Raw genomic sequence first — 15,977 nt, 5'->3', positions numbered from 1 at the left:
TTGCAGCAGAACTAATTGTGCCACTACAATAATATTTAAAAAGGCATTTTGGTGGAACATATGGATAATAAAATACATACACTTGCAACATAGAGTGATATACATCATAATGTTAAAGTAATATAGCGATAGGGTAATTACAACTTTACAGTTTACACAAACAAAATGAATACGAAGACATACATTTTAGTTACATTAGAAATAAAACCTTAACAAGCTTACAGTTACCAGAAATATACCTTCTGGCCACAGTAGACTCCGCAGCCCTATAGGTCCTGGGTATCTGCAAGAGTTCTGGATCTTTTTTGTTACCCGTCTCATTCCAGTTGAATGATCAAACCATGACTGAAGTCTCTCCAGCCGTGGTCTAAACCAGTCTGAGAATACCTGGTCATATGGGAGGTGCTATGTAAATGCCACTACTGACCATGAAGTAGGCTTTTGTGCTTTTCCATTGACCGTGTGACCTGCTATTATTGCCAATATGGTCAGTCACTATTACCAAAGATCACGGAAGCCCCTTTAACACAACAGCAGCAGCAGGAGCAGAAGCCACTGCCTTGCTGGCTCTCACCATGATGTTAAGGGGGCAAAGGGTTAACTGTAAAAAAAAACAGCCTGTGGGCTCACTAGCCGCTCTACCAGAGCAATTAACTACCTTAACTTCATACCTTTTCACCCCCGACCCAAGAACTTTATTCGCTGCCACCACCAAGTTCTGTTAAACGTATAAAAATACCTATAGAGTATAAAAAAACATTATAAAAATAAACAAGTGTAAAACACATAAAACTTACATAAAACAATCTATGGGAATCTCGAGATGTTAAGTCTCTTGTCATGTTCCAGGAAATTGTTATAGCGTTGTACAGTGTTAGCCATAGAACATAGTATGGGTTATTACAAGTGTACAGGTACCAAACACCCCAATCAACCTGATGGCTAGGTGACCTATTCTTACTTCTTAGAACCTCTTTAACTCTCTCCTACCTTGTAACATAGCATTCTGGAGGTCACACTGTCAGCACACAGAACATCTTCATGTTCTGATTCTGTTATGGAAACTTAACCATATTTCTCAAATCATAACTGAAGATGCTATGTGCTGCTTCCCCTCTGTGACCCTTGTCCCCTGTAGGATTTTATGACGCGCAGGACAGGACATCTGGCATCTTTTGACATGACCTGCTTGAATGTTCGTCTAAGCCTGGATTCCAGATAATCTTTATGGCATGATGTGGTTTAAGAAAAACTATATTTTCTCTTCTTTGACTAGTATGCCTTGTTTCCCCTTAAACATAGGCATTTTGCATGATACCAGGTAACAAACTCCATCTTCAGTAACCATCATCCTCTGTAAAAGCTTCATTGTGACATTCTGTATGATACAGATCATCAATAAAAAAATGCCTTACAGCCCCCTCTAGAAAAACTGGTGCTCCTTAGGCTTATATGGGGACTCCAGTCCAAGAAGAGGAAAACTATGTATCTGGTTGCCACTGTGGCCCTACCACTTTTACATTTCTACATAAAGGGGAAGACAAGATAGAAGAAAAAAAAAGATATCTCTGATAGATCAACAGTTGAATTGCCGGACCCATAAAACTCTAAGAGTTAGAGAATGTGTGCCTATCATCCTGTAATGGTGCATGCAATTTATGTTGGCAGTACTGCTATCGGTTCTCTTTGGAACATACGGGAATGTAGGTAGGGCTCCAACACCCATATTAGGTTTGGTCTCATGAAACAGTGCAGTTTAAGGTTTTGTGAATAAATACCCATTTGGTTTTCTGTTTTTTGGTGCTGGTTTTTGGCCTGGTGTCTAACTCCATTAAAAAGTAGAAGAAAGGGTTCATTTAGAGGTCATCCTCAATGGTTTCGACAGAAACGCTGAAGATCCAACCTGTATTAGCTTTATGTGCTGCACAGACAGCATAAAGCCGGTTATTTGGCCTGCCACACGAGTAAAACCTGAACTAGTGATATTTGTTCAAGTTGCCTTGTTTGCCCAAGTCGCACCTTTTCTTAGAATAGGTCTATTATGACATTTTCCACAATTATACCCTCGATGTTGCAAATGGGAGCTTCAAGATTAAAATTAGGTAAATTAAAAAGCACCGCAAGTGTTTTGTGTTTTCTCCCCTAGTATTAGCTATAACCATACCACTTAATTTACCGTTATATTGTAACATATAAAGTGAAGCTAGCTCACAACCCAGCAGAGTGAAGTTCCAAATGGTTCCAGGCAAACATTAACTGAGATTTTCTGTTAATGCACTTTGAGAGTCCATTAGCATTCATTTTACCCTGGGCTTTGTCTTTATTGCCATGTTCTGAAATTAAGAGACAGTTGTGGCTTATTTAAAGGTCACAGGCTGTTCCTTTAATAAATTCAGATTTAGCCATGTCCCGTGGGGGGGAAAAGGGAGACTGAAATCTTAAAGTTATAGAATATCTGCATGTATATATAACTATTTATAAAATGTTCAATGTGTGTTTATTTTCATAAGTGGACAAATGTATGCATAAGTTAGGAGTCAGAAAAATGGAAAAAGCAGACTGTAGAACAGCACAAAAGATTAAATGCCAGCAGTAAAATCTTAAAGAGCACGTATGCCACATATTTTATTCACTAAGACACAAATGCACCAACATTTCTGGGATATTTGCCTCTTTCTCTGTGCACCCGCCGTATGGAACGCAAAGCCCAGACAGAAATATACAGTATGTAGCCATTCAATCACTTTACAGCGTGATGAAGGCTAAGTGAGGTTATGAAGGTATCTGTACACCTTGCAATCACTTTGGTAAATAACTGCTGCTGTTATGCCACTGCATGAAAGAGCAGGCATTTTAAGCGTGCATATACTCTGACATCTCTTCCCTCGTCTGCCTATAGTATAAGGGGCTTCTCTTTTGTTACATTTTGTACTTGGATGTAGGATTTCCCTTCACTGGGAGTAAGGGGCCTAGTCCAACCAAAAAAAAAACAAAAAAACAATTTCCCAGTTGCCACAGTGCAGTCAGGCAAGTAACGTCCTCCTGGCATCTGCCAAACCCAGCGGGGTTCATCACTCCACAGAACACATTTCCACTCCTCCAGAGTCCAGTAGTGCCGTGCTTCACACATCACAAGATCCAACGCTTGGCACTGTACATGGTGATGCGAGGCTTCCATGAAGCTCCTGTCGCGCAGTTTTTTTGGGGGGTGATATTAAAGCCAGTGGAAGTTTGAAACTCGTCAGCTATGGAATCAGCATGACGTTGGCGACTTTTACCTCAGCACTGGGTGAACACGCTCTGTGACTTTACGTGGCCATACGCTTTTCTTGCTCAGTTGCTGCTGTTCCTAAACACTTTCACTTTTCAATAATACCACCTGTTTGTAAATGCAGGTTGCATGGCTAGGTGCCTGATTTTATACACCTGTAGCAATGGGTCTGATTGAAAATGTGTCTGATTGTGTGTGTATATATATATATATATATATATATATATATATATTATTATTATTATTATTGTCATCTTTTATTTATATAGCTGCAACACTTTACGCAGCACTTTTTACAAAACATATATTCGGTATATAAGGCTAGAACTGAGAGACTAAGACAAACAGATACGTTAGGTAGAGAGGGCCCTGCTCATAAGCTTACAATCTCTATACACACAGAACCGTGTGTGCATTTTCTTCTTTTTCGTGCATGACTTGTGAAGCTATGTGTGTCGAGGGCTGCGGGAGCAGAGAATGAGTTGTCTAACTGAATGAGTACTGGCCTTTATAATGTGCGTGTTTATGACAGCTTAGCAAAAAGCCCTTGTTCCCCTCCGGAGCTGCGTTGGCAGCTTGCAATCATGACAGCGTTTGAACCAAGATAAATGCAGACTAGCTGACAATATAATTTTTGGAGAGGCTAATCATGTTCACCACTGCAAAGCCAGGCAGTGCTCCTGCATCCGAAAGTCCAGAAACCCACAATATGCAGGTCCTCATTGTTAACCGACTCGCAGGTTTGGGCCATACTTACATTTGTTGCAGGGACGTCCAAAATCAAAAGAGGTTAATACAATGAAGCTGGCATACTTCTTTCGTTTTTTCCCATTTAAGTGAATCCTGAGGTTCGGGGCAAGTTTTACAAAAATAAATTAATAATAATAATTATATTCTTGACCTTCAGTGTTGACTGAAGCTATAATAAACCTACACAGAATCCTCAGCTGCAGTAGAATGGAAAAAATGCATGCATTATGATTCCGGTTGCAACATGCAGTTTATCAGGAATGATTGTTAATAACTTATTTATAACCCTTTTTTTAATTTTCCGTGTTATACAGAGGGCTATCTTGTAAGCAGACATATGAGAATGATTCACATATTCTTTAGTTGTGGCACTTGATTTGATTAACTTCTTGAATATCTTCTCAGGTGTTAAAGGGGTTCAAGGAAAGTGTGTGTTTTCCATCTACCTTCTTGTTCTAACTTTGAGCCAACCAGAAACTTGGATGCCCCTTACGTAGTTAGTCATTTTGTCCCCTGGAGGCCTGTGACACACTGCAATGCAGTTAGATTTTTTTTATTGCATATTAAAAATAGTGATTCACTGTGATTGCATATGGCGTTAACCTGTTCTGAGTCAAGGTGGCTTTCATTATTTACCAGCCATGGCATTTAGAAGAAAATCTGAGTTTCCATAGTAACAGGAGCCCCCTTAAGCAATCTGATATGGAGGACATTTCACCTGGAATAAACAGAACTAAGATGTCATGTGAACTTTTCTTTTTGGCAGTGTATATACACATATAATTTTTGCTCCATTGAAGACGACGGGGGCATGTTTGTCATTCCTGATCCTTGCACGGTTTTTATTATTGTTGTTATTTTTTTTTTTATGTGCGTATAAACGTCCTCTAAGATGCCACTATCTATTGGAGCCATGAAGATTTCCCAGCCTTCTGTCTCATCTGGTGAATAACAGAAATACCGCTTTGCATGGAAAGGTTTCTGGCAGCCTGGGGACCTGTCTGTTACACATGTAGGAAGCTGAGGCCGAAGAATATTTACCAGAATAAATGTCGCTTTATATTGCTTTATACATATATCTAATTGGCATAACCAATATTAATAATTATAAAAAAAACTTTGGGACATGCATGAATGGGAAGATGGTGTCCTAACAGCATGTATGTGTGGTAGCAGAAAAGAATCGTTTTAGAATTTAGGCTTTCAATTACATTTCGGGTTTTATACATAATATACATACACTACTATGTAGGGAGGCAGTCATTGTGCCTCAATAAAAATTAATCTCAGCTAGTAATCCTTATCTGTATCAAGATCTGCTATTGTGTTTCTAAATGTTGTAAATCCTTCTTATTCACAGTCCCACAGGTAGAGACCATATATGAGCATGGAGCTGTACACCTGAAGCATCTATGAAAACATTTTTTGGACCTTAGATTTCTCATTGGTCCTGCCCATCACAGGCCGCAGTAAGAACCATCTGGCCCATGTAGTCCGCTTTAAAACACATAGTTCAGCCGCGTTAAGATAAGTAATGCAGCCTCCATAAGCATATGTGGATATTATAAGGCAGACAAGTACTTTTGTGGCCACACGTGCCCAGGAACTTGAGAAAATGTGGTCTACTTTTTCAGGGGCAAAGTGTCACCAACAAGGCGTGCGATAGTGATTGGTGCATATGTGGCATTCTGTGTAATGTTCTGTTAATTCCTGTTTTACTTTTACCTGCATCTTACAAACTCAAGATTTTAAGCTTGCGAGCTGGGCCCTCTCTACCCAATGTATCGGTTTGTCTTAGTCTGTCAATTCTCTTCTTGTAATACCCCTTGAATATATGTATTGTATTAAGCGCTGCGTAAAGTGTTGGCGCTATCTAAATAAAACATAATTATAACTGTTGAAGAAGAATACAAGGATATGATACTATATCCTGGCATTCCACTCCAAAAGGGGGCAGTGGGGAGCAATGATTGATGTCTGCTGAGTGGACGAGAGAGCTACTGATCTTCTCAACACCTGGCTCATGATTGCTGTTGCAAAAATTAGGCGGCTGAGTGGGACAGTGGAACAGTGCCCAAAAATTGTCCCCACAAAACAGGACACTAGGGATGTATACAGTTAAATTTTTTTATTTTAGGCACTTTAGGATGTTTTCATAAAAAATACCCAAAACAGTTTGTGTGTAAATGACGCTGGGAAGCATATTTAATTATGCCCCCTGTGCATGCTGTGTAGCACTCCCATTGAACGCGCTGAAAATAGCAGCAGTCATGCACACGTGTACGTCATGTATGGCTGCCACTGTTACAATTCATTATGTAAGTTCCTGTTTTACGCAAGGGAGGAGGTAAATTAGGAAGAAGTCTCATCTTGTAACTTCAGTAACTGAAGAACGCATCCCATGCACTGATGTATATTTTGCATCAAAATATGGCTGGGTGGACCTTTTCGTTATATGCACAGCAAACATCAGATACATGTAGGTAAACTAAGTAGCCTTGGCACCTGATTGACCCTTAAAGAGATAAATTGAGCATCTACTTTGTCTAAATAGCTCTAGGTCAATGGTTTCATGCTCATTATCTCTTACTTTATGTTCTGTTGTTTTCCCATCCAATATAATTGTGTGCTCTGTTTTGAAAACCCCATCCATGCTGAATTAGCATAATCACATGATTAATGTTTCTTAAGCACATAAACATTACTTGGCCTGGATACTCATATATTATTTATTATTTGTTCCCCATATATAAATGTGGTCATGCTGGATTAACTAAGCCCTGCAAAGGGTATGAATCACGCTATCATGGTACGGTTAATAAATGGGTTGACATTGTACTCTGTCTTCTGCTCTTTTGACCAAGGAGCGATGCCTCTATTTTGAGCTCTAACTCTTAGCTTCAAGTGCTTCATAATCAAACCAAAAGTCCATTACCGCTGTTGAAAGTATACACTACAGAGCAAAACCTTTTATTCAGCACTGTGTATCATGAGTCCTAGAACACGCTGCTTTAAAGAATGAAATCCTAAAATACATTACGTGGAAAATGCTTATTTTTTCAAAGAATTATCTTGAGCTTAATATCATTTTTAATAATTTTTTTAGTAGATTTTTTTTTTTCTTTAAAGGGACAAGGTAATATTCTAGGAAGCCTCACAAAAGAAGATTGCATATAAACATATTTTGTGACGACTTTAATATGCAGTCTTCTGAAAAAACGAAATATGAAGAAGCTCCTCTGTGATTCTACATTTTGAAAGCGCTTCCATTTAAATAATATACCCCCTCAAATGCCGGAAGAGCTGTTTGTATGTAAATATATCATGCGCAAGGAGATTTGTCCAGCTGAACACATCTCCTGCACGGCAAATAGCTGGGGAACGGAGAAAGGGTGTGTATGGGGGTATTTTTCAGTATCCCCCATACGTGGGGACCACACAGGAATTTAAAGTGACTACATTAACGTGTATATGATGGCTGGAGTGTTACTTTTAAAGGCTTCTGTTCCATTTAAGCAAGTGATTAATTGCACTCAATAGCGGGCTAAGTAAATAAACTGTAGCAGATATAGCTGTCCATTCTCATAAGCAACACAGAAACCTCTGAGAGCCTTTTTGACTTTGTCTTCTGTTCGAAAGTCATCAAAATAGATGGAGCAGCGCCTTTAAAAGGACCAATACACTTAGAATACAAAGTAGATATAGTTGTTTAGAATTGGGTGGATTTAGCACCCAGCGGCAAGTGCTGCATAAATGTTCAAATTCAGTGTTGTGATATACTTTGCCTGGGGCTTGGATGTCAGACTAATACTGAATTGGCTGAGGTGTTTGATCTGGTTGTCTCTGTTGCCTGCATATGAATATTTAACTACGTCTGAGAGTAAAATCTCTGAGCAAACTATAGTTGGTTGCTGTAATTTCCTGCTGTTTTTGGAACACCAGGGAGTGGAATTAAATGTGCAGAACTTATTGTATTCCATTTAAAAAATAATGATATCCCCATTGAGACGGCTTTTGTGAATTTTAAAGTCATATTCCTCCTAAAGTGGTCTTTGAGAGATTTGAAGTGTGATAAATTAGACACTAAATTGTAGAAATGCATCACTAACATCATATGTAAGCTATGATACTCATTTCCTCTGTCCTTCCTTCGTCTCTTGATATCCCTTTTTTTAGGAACTCTGTTTCACATTGTTCTGAAAGCGTGTTCAGAAACAGCAGAAGGTATGGTCATAAATGTAATTGTATAAATAAAATACGAATTACTTTATTATCTATAACTAAGTTAGTGACACAGAAACCATGCCTTTAGATGCCCTATTAGCATGGTCCATTCCCACCCTTTAGAGGAGACGTTCCCTCTTTATACCCTAAATCTCTCTTTTTCCGTCTTTTTTCAGATCTGGTTCAGATTAAAGCATTTGCTTGATCTTCGGTGTTGTAGCATATGTATAAATCACAACCCCATTGCGCCCACCTTGATTCATGGTTTCAAAGGATGATGTTACTGTGTTTCCGAAACACCAGGGTGAAAGAAATGAGCTTGAGCCATTATTTCTTTCTGGCACTGGTGCAAGGTCCTTAATGTCTGTTCTAGATGAAAGAGGATTCCAAGTCATACTGAATTTAACACCAGCCATTTGTGCTAATATCTTAATTATCATTAATCTCCTGATTATGGAATAATGCCATGAACACCTGTTTAGTGCTGTGATGATAATGAACAGCTATTACATGGCTTGCTGCTAATGTATGATGACGCGTTTAATGTTGCTGACAAGACTCAAAAAGGATGCCCAACTGCTTCACCGTTCTAGTCTAGTTGGACTTCACATGAAGCGTACATTGCAAATATAAACTTTCACAAAAAAAAATGTATTTGTGAAAATGATCTTAGAAGCCTAATGCCTCCATTTTTCCTTTTCTCAAACAAATGGCAGTAGTACAGATTTAAATTATCTTTCTAGAAAGTGCCAGACCTTTGCTATACATACGTTCTATGAGAAGCAGATGGGCATGGGACATGTAATGTTTCGTAACAGCGCCCACTTTCCTGCCCGCTTCTCTCCAGCTAAAGGCTATTAGGGTAAGCCCTGTCCCTACACATAGCTCGCCCCGTCCTTTTACAAATCCAATCACCCGGAAGAGGAAGAGCACCAGGTATATGAACATCATCCAACTGCCCATCTTCAGTGTGCTTACTCCTGATGTCCCTGAGTTCTAGGAGCTCAGAATGCTTGCTGAATATCAGTATATCTACAGACCCAACAACGTGGTACACATTTTCACCAGCCAAGTTAAGGCTAATTAAACACCAGTAATGAAAACAATTAAATCATGTTGAATGTTAAATAATGCTATACATATGTGTGCATGGAGCAGTTGCGCCGTTCATTTAGTAATTTTATTTGGCTTTTTTGTGAATTGCGTATCTACCCGTGGAGTTTTTAGTTTCCTCTGTGGGGTTAATTAGTTTTATACCCCGAGTTTGTAGCACATTACTTTAAAACCGCTAAACGTGTAATTGCAGCGGCAGAATGCTATTGTGGAAATACCATGGGAGTCTGTTAATTTGCAAGCACCAGTCACGATGACAGCTCTGTGTAAGGAGCCTGCTAGGAAGCTTGCGTCACATTGAAGCAGGGCAGGCAAACGCTCTGGATAAACTCCCTGCCTGGAATCGTGTGCACTGATTATGGAGAGATAAAGCAACATCAGTTTTCCTTTCTCTTTTTATATTTAAATATGAGCTCTTGAGTAAAAGGGGTATGTGTTTTTTTTAGTGGTGCCCCATTAGAACATTTCAGCATTTTTGGGAGTATTGGGTGTAATTGCCGTATTGTGAAAAAAACTGATGGAAAAAAAGGATAAATATGCAGTATTCGTTTTAGTGACCGTAAACGGCTAAATTTTTTTCATTGGAGAATTACCAGAATATCACACATAATGTAATGTCCAGGAAAAAACATACTCATGGCTTCCGAGAAAATGAGAATTTAAACGTACACAGATGAATCCCGGAATTATTTACCTTTAAATTAAATTGATTGCCTTATTCATTTATGCATGCAAATACATGCATCAGTTTATTATTATTATTATTATTATTATTATTAGAGACACATGCATGCTCCCCAACGTGTCAGGTGTCCAGATTGGGACATCTGTGTTGGGATATATGGAGAGGGAGAATGGGCAGGGGTCAGAGACACACCCACCCATCTCACCGGAAGAGCCACCTTATTGTACCCAGCTGTAGTGGAGTTGTGGCGTGGCCACCATGGAGCTGCAGTGTTGGTGTGTGGTACAACAGCACAGTTGATTTTACAGCTCTCTGGACTGGCCAGTAAGACAGTGCCCTGGAAATTAGGACTGCCATCCAAAAAACGGGACACTTGGGAGGTAAGCAGATGACTCATTCCTCTGGTCCTCTCTCTGGTTCTACTGTAGCAGTCACCATTTGTAAGTACGTGGGCAAATGTTTGACCGCACCTTATTGAGTACTTGCAGGTTGAGTGGAAAGCACAAGAGGCTTAATGGTCCCAAACCTCCTTGTTTGATTGTAAGTGTAGTGTGGTAGACGTGTTTCAGAAGTACGTCAGGGACTTTGAAAGCTTTGAGTGATTGCATCAATTCACCAAATCTGCTTAACCTAATTACTACATGCAGGGTTACAGAATTGGCCAGAAAGATGATAATTTAATCCTTTTTATTAACAGAAATGAATTATGCACTGATGATAGTCTGCTGAATTAATTTTTTTATCTATACGTTTTATTTGTATTTGCAGTCACATCAACCAGAAAACACAGTTTGAAAACCCAGTGCTAGAAGCAAAGCGGAAAAAGCAGCTCGGTCAACTGAATCCCACTGATGGAGCTATACACCCAGGTATATTTATTTACTGTCTCCCAAAGCTGAGGATGAGCGCTGACAGTAAATATTCTGAAATTGTAGTTGTAAACTTGTCTTGTGCAGTTAAAGAGCATCTTGGAGATTTGGGTCTGTTAAAGGGAAATTAACCTTTAAGCAGTGGTCTTCAACTGGTTTTGAATCAATATGTTTTATAAATATTTGTCAACATTAGAAATAATGTTCGATGAAACCATTCAATGGTAGTGCACACAGCACACCCAGCCACACATTTGATCAACTTACTGTCACCTGTGTCTCTTGTGGTCTCCTCCTATGGAGGAACTCAGGGCTCTCTCTTCACGCAGCATGGCGAGAATGACCTTGACGTCACTTCTGCTCATGCTGAATGACATGTACACAATTGCACAACAGATACATTTTCTAAGACATCCAGTCCTACCTGTTGCATCTGGGCCCTAGGCCCTTATATGAGTAGAACCATTGTGGTTTTGTGGGACACCATTCCTTCAGAAGCATTTGTTAATTAAAACTGAAGTGGGACAAAAATATAGGAAAACTGTATTGTTCAGAAATGTATGGGGTTTTTTTGTAAAAATACAGAGCACATTGATTAGTGGTGCATAATGTTAATTGTTCTTAAGAGAAAGCAACTCTCACCCCCTGTGAATGGTCTTCAAAACCCAAGCATTAATATCCACAGATGCCTACTTTTTTGTATGGAAAGGCCTTAGATAACCTTTTCAGCATGCTCTCAGATTTTGGGTTAGTCAGCAAATGGTGCATTGATGTACTGTTTGAACACATCTTGTTGTCATACCCTTTGTAGACCCAGAAAAGTCGTCCTTTACCAGGGATCCTGCCCAACTAAAGGGTGCAATTCTGCGCACATCACTAAAGAAAAGTACCATGGGATTTGGATTCACCATTATTGGAGGGGACCGGCCAGATGAGTTCTTGCAAGTGAAGAATGTACTAAAGGATGGACCAGCTGCTCAAGATGGCAAAATTGCACCAGGTATGCTCACTAAGCAAATGGTTAACCCTCGGACAAACCTATAAACATATGTAATTGGAATGCAGTAGCTACATAATGGCATAAAGGAAGTAAATTTGAGGCATATTTGGGGGTCTTACAGTTTTAAAGGAAAAGTGCTACAAAAGCTGAACTACAACAGGCAAATCTCCAGGGCGTGTAGTCCATCAAGGTTGTTGACCATAGGTTTGGTGTCCTGTTCGACATCTGCCGTCGGTTTACTTTGCCTGAAATTCTTTTAATGTAATTACAAGGAAAAGGATGATATTAATATATATTTTTGTTATTTAAATTTAATTTCTTTACCACACCTTGGTCAAGACAGTATACAGTATGTCACTATGGTACATTAATACTGCATATTCTTCTTGACATCAGTGCCACAGTTCCGAGTGAATGTTTTTAAAGCTGGATACTATTGATATTCAGATGTTGTCAAGCAATATTTGTACAAAAGCTGTATGTCTGACTGTATAATGCCCGAAAAAACATGGCAGCAGAGTAGTTCAACTAATGACTTGGCTCAGGAAATGAATTGCATCTGTATAGTAACATGCGCTCAGGCATCAAGTGCTTGAAATGAAGTCCTCCCGAAATCCATTTGCCGCTGTTATTAACAGTAATGAATAAACGGCCCTCTCTGCGTTCAGTGGAGAAATGTGTTTCATTTCGGAAATGTTTAAAACATTAAAAATAAATGGGGAATTAGGAAGAGTCTGGTCTTGTGGAATACCGAATTGCAGACTGGCGCTATTCTCCACAATGCAGTAATGTCATCACGCTGACAAAAATGTGGCATTACATGCAAATGGCTTAATGTTACAGTTACTTGCTTTTTACATAGACTTAGCTTCAATTTCAAATTCTGTTTGTTCTCTACCACAGAGGTGAGCAAACCTGAACTTAAGACTAATCTTTTTACTCGCCACCATGTTTTGTACGTGTTTTGATTCTTTATCTTACAGACCATTGTTTGTTAGAGCCTCTTAAAGTACAACGCATTATGAAGACTAAAGGGAAACTGTCACAGCTTTTATCTTAACGATATTTAGTCTGAATTATTCTATTGAAGTATTGCTTGTGCTTTTGTTTGCAAGCCGGTATACTTGTTTTGGAGGTATTTCATTTATAAAATACACCTCATGAAAGCTGGGATTTGCTGCTGCTAGTGGCAGAGCCATCATTACATAATCAACGTCCTGTCTTTAAAATGATCATTCTTCTCCGTAGCTACCCTTATAAGCCTGCCTTAACCCATCAGCAACTTCACAATAGGTGGGAGATAATTCCGTATTGAGAAATAATCATGCAGATCCAGAGAAAAGAATGTGAAGTTCTCAGTGCCTGTGGTGTTCACATCGCTTATATCGCTTATTTTATTATCCACACTGCATTGCATTATGAACTGTAAAACGTAGGATTTTAGAAAAGGGACAGATCCACAATAATGTTCTCCTCTGACCTTTCATCTTTTTTTTTGTGTTAGGTGATGTGATTGTGGACATCAACGGAACATGTGTTCTTGGTCACACTCATGCGGAAGTGGTCCAGATGTTCCAACTGATCCCAATAAACCAGTATGTGAATATGACACTTTGTCGTGGTTACCCCCTCCCCGAAGACAGTGATGATCCAGTTGTTGACTCAGTTAATGCACTTCCTCCGCTTATTAATGGACAGCTAACCACTCATGGCGACATGGGAAGCCAGGAGTTAAAATCCGGGGTAGTAATTTTGGACCAAAATGGAAAGCCGGGCCATGTGCTGGTTAATGGGCGACTAAATGGTCCTTCAGTAGACCTACAAGAACAAAGGACATCGTTGGCATCATCTGGAACCTCTCAACCTGAGCTTGTAACCATTCCATTGTTAAAAGGCCCCAAGGGCTTTGGTTTTGCCATTGCAGACAGTCCAATGGGACAGAAAGTTAAAATGATATTGGATAGCCAGTGGTGCCCAGGATTGCAGAAAGGAGATGTGATTAAAGAGATCTACCACCAAAATGTACAGAACCTGACGCACATCCAAGTTGTTGAAGTCCTAAAGCAGTTTCCAGTGGGAGCTGAAGTCCCACTATGCATCCTAAGAGGAGGTGAGTATCATAGGACAATTGCGATACTGTTACGAATATAAAAATGGTAGCCAAGCAGGTAGTTCTATACCTATGGTGGATCACACAATGCTTGCACAGCTGTATATGTTGGCTGTAGTTCCTCTCCAGAGAGATTGGGAATACAATAATGTTGTGGAGTCCCTGCACATAGGTACTATTGGACAGATTTAATTGACTTTGCTGAAAGGAATCAGAGGGGTATTTGTTGATAGAGGCACGTCGGATTTCAGAAATGAGGAATGTCTCCCAATTAGACGACAATAATAATAAAAAAAAAAGTATGGTTTTTGGTGCTGGATTCAGTTATGGTTGTTTCTCTGATTTGACAGTACCTTATTGTTGTTTCCCAGATTTGAATGCACCCTTGTGGAGGAACTGGTACATTCTTGCTATAGAAACAGAAGTCGTCCTAAACGTTTCTATGTTATTGTGTAATTAAATGACAGCTTTTCTCCATATGGAGCGGGATCTTTAAGTCTTAGTGACACGCTTGAATAGCGTGTTGGTTTCATCTCGTCGCTGATGTGCTGAACGTACAAGCCCGTACCAGGCTCAATTAATTTGCAGTGAATTCAACCTGGTTAATTAGAATCAGCCATTTTATAACAGTGACTCTGGCGTTCTGTAAATTACTACTGGCTTTTAATTTACAACCGAGTGCCCTTAACATCTCACACAAAACCTGTTATTGGCAAATAACTGTTAGTTTTCAGAGCCAAGTGTAGCATATACTTTAATATTTTTTTTTAAGAATTTAATCACACACAGTAAATGAGGCCAGTAAATAAAACCCTTGTTGTTGGTTGCTATAGCACAGAAATGGTTAAATGCAATTATATTGTGTCCACTTACAGGCTGTCCTAATAAGCACGTACTTGCATATAATGCAGTCTATGATATGTGCCAGTTACTCTAATAGATCTGATGCTGCCCTTTTACAAGCTCTGATTTAACAGTGATTTAATCCGATTGACCTTATCAAGGCTGATTCATGTGTTCGATGACTTAATGGACTCAAAAGGGTGAAAACCCACATTATGACAATATAACGGAATATTTATTTTGAACTACCTATTACAAACTCCAATCAATTTCAATTCCCTTTTTACTGCATAGCAAAGAAGAGAATTATCCAGCAGTAAAGGGGTTAAGCATTTAATTAATGTGTGTGTAATATACACCATATTTCCCCATGAAAATAATTGAAATGCTTTGGATGATGGCTCCGAATAAACAGCTTTGTCCCAGAATTTTGCCTTAATAAATTAGACCATTGGTACAAAATCTTGATTTGAGAACCGGCACTGATTAGCCTTTTAACGGACCTTTGGCATATTTATTATAATAAAAATGAATCACGTTTGATAACCTGGTATCTGAAAAATAAGAGATCCCGTTAGAATTAGAATGAATTGCTGTGAGTTTTTCGAGACAGCTGATTGCGATTGGTCCATGTTTATAAGAAATCAATTAACCTTCTTCCAGTTGCCCTAGTAATGCACGGGTAAATAATACATGGTATTACGAGTAGATAATGAGATCGTTCCCTTATTGTTCATCTCCACGCAGTACTTCATACATCTGTACTGAGATTAGAGCCCTCCTTGATATTTTTTACAATGGGTGATCTACTACTATATTGTTATATATTGTTATATTGTGGTTTTTATCAAGAAGACGCTGTAATAGTAGATCATTACCTAAGAACACTATTAAAATTATATATATACCGTATTTGCTCGATTATAAGACGAGGTTTTTTCCAGAGGAAATGCTCTGAAAAATACCCCTCGTCTTATAATCGAGGTCGTCTTCTAATCAGACCTCATTCTGCTGGGGCCGTGCTGCTTACCGGGCTTTGATCGCGAGCAGCGTCTCTGCTATTAGCAGCAGGAGAACAGGAAGGTAGCACATAACTCCTCACATAATCTACC

The 15,977-nt window shown here is 39.2% G+C and overlaps 1 protein-coding gene across 2 annotated transcripts in view; it reads left to right on the top strand.

The window, feature by feature from the left end:
- The window catches only part of MAGI3 (membrane associated guanylate kinase, WW and PDZ domain containing 3), a 126,109-nt gene that overhangs the window by 80,245 nt on the left and 29,887 nt on the right, over positions 1-15,977 (top strand). For both annotated transcript variants that reach the window (XM_053457617.1, XM_053457618.1), the window contains exons 8-10: positions 10,812-10,912; positions 11,724-11,912; positions 13,417-14,022. In XM_053457617.1, coding sequence (XP_053313592.1) covers positions 10,812-10,912; positions 11,724-11,912; positions 13,417-14,022 — 896 coding nt within the window. The remainder of the gene's footprint in view (positions 1-10,811; positions 10,913-11,723; positions 11,913-13,416; positions 14,023-15,977) is intronic.

The sequence above is a fragment of the Spea bombifrons genome, chromosome 2, assembly GCF_027358695.1.
Source record: "Spea bombifrons isolate aSpeBom1 chromosome 2, aSpeBom1.2.pri, whole genome shotgun sequence".
Lineage (NCBI taxonomy): Eukaryota > Metazoa > Chordata > Amphibia > Anura > Pelobatidae > Spea > Spea bombifrons.
This window is presented reverse-complemented; position numbering and strand designations above follow the sequence as displayed.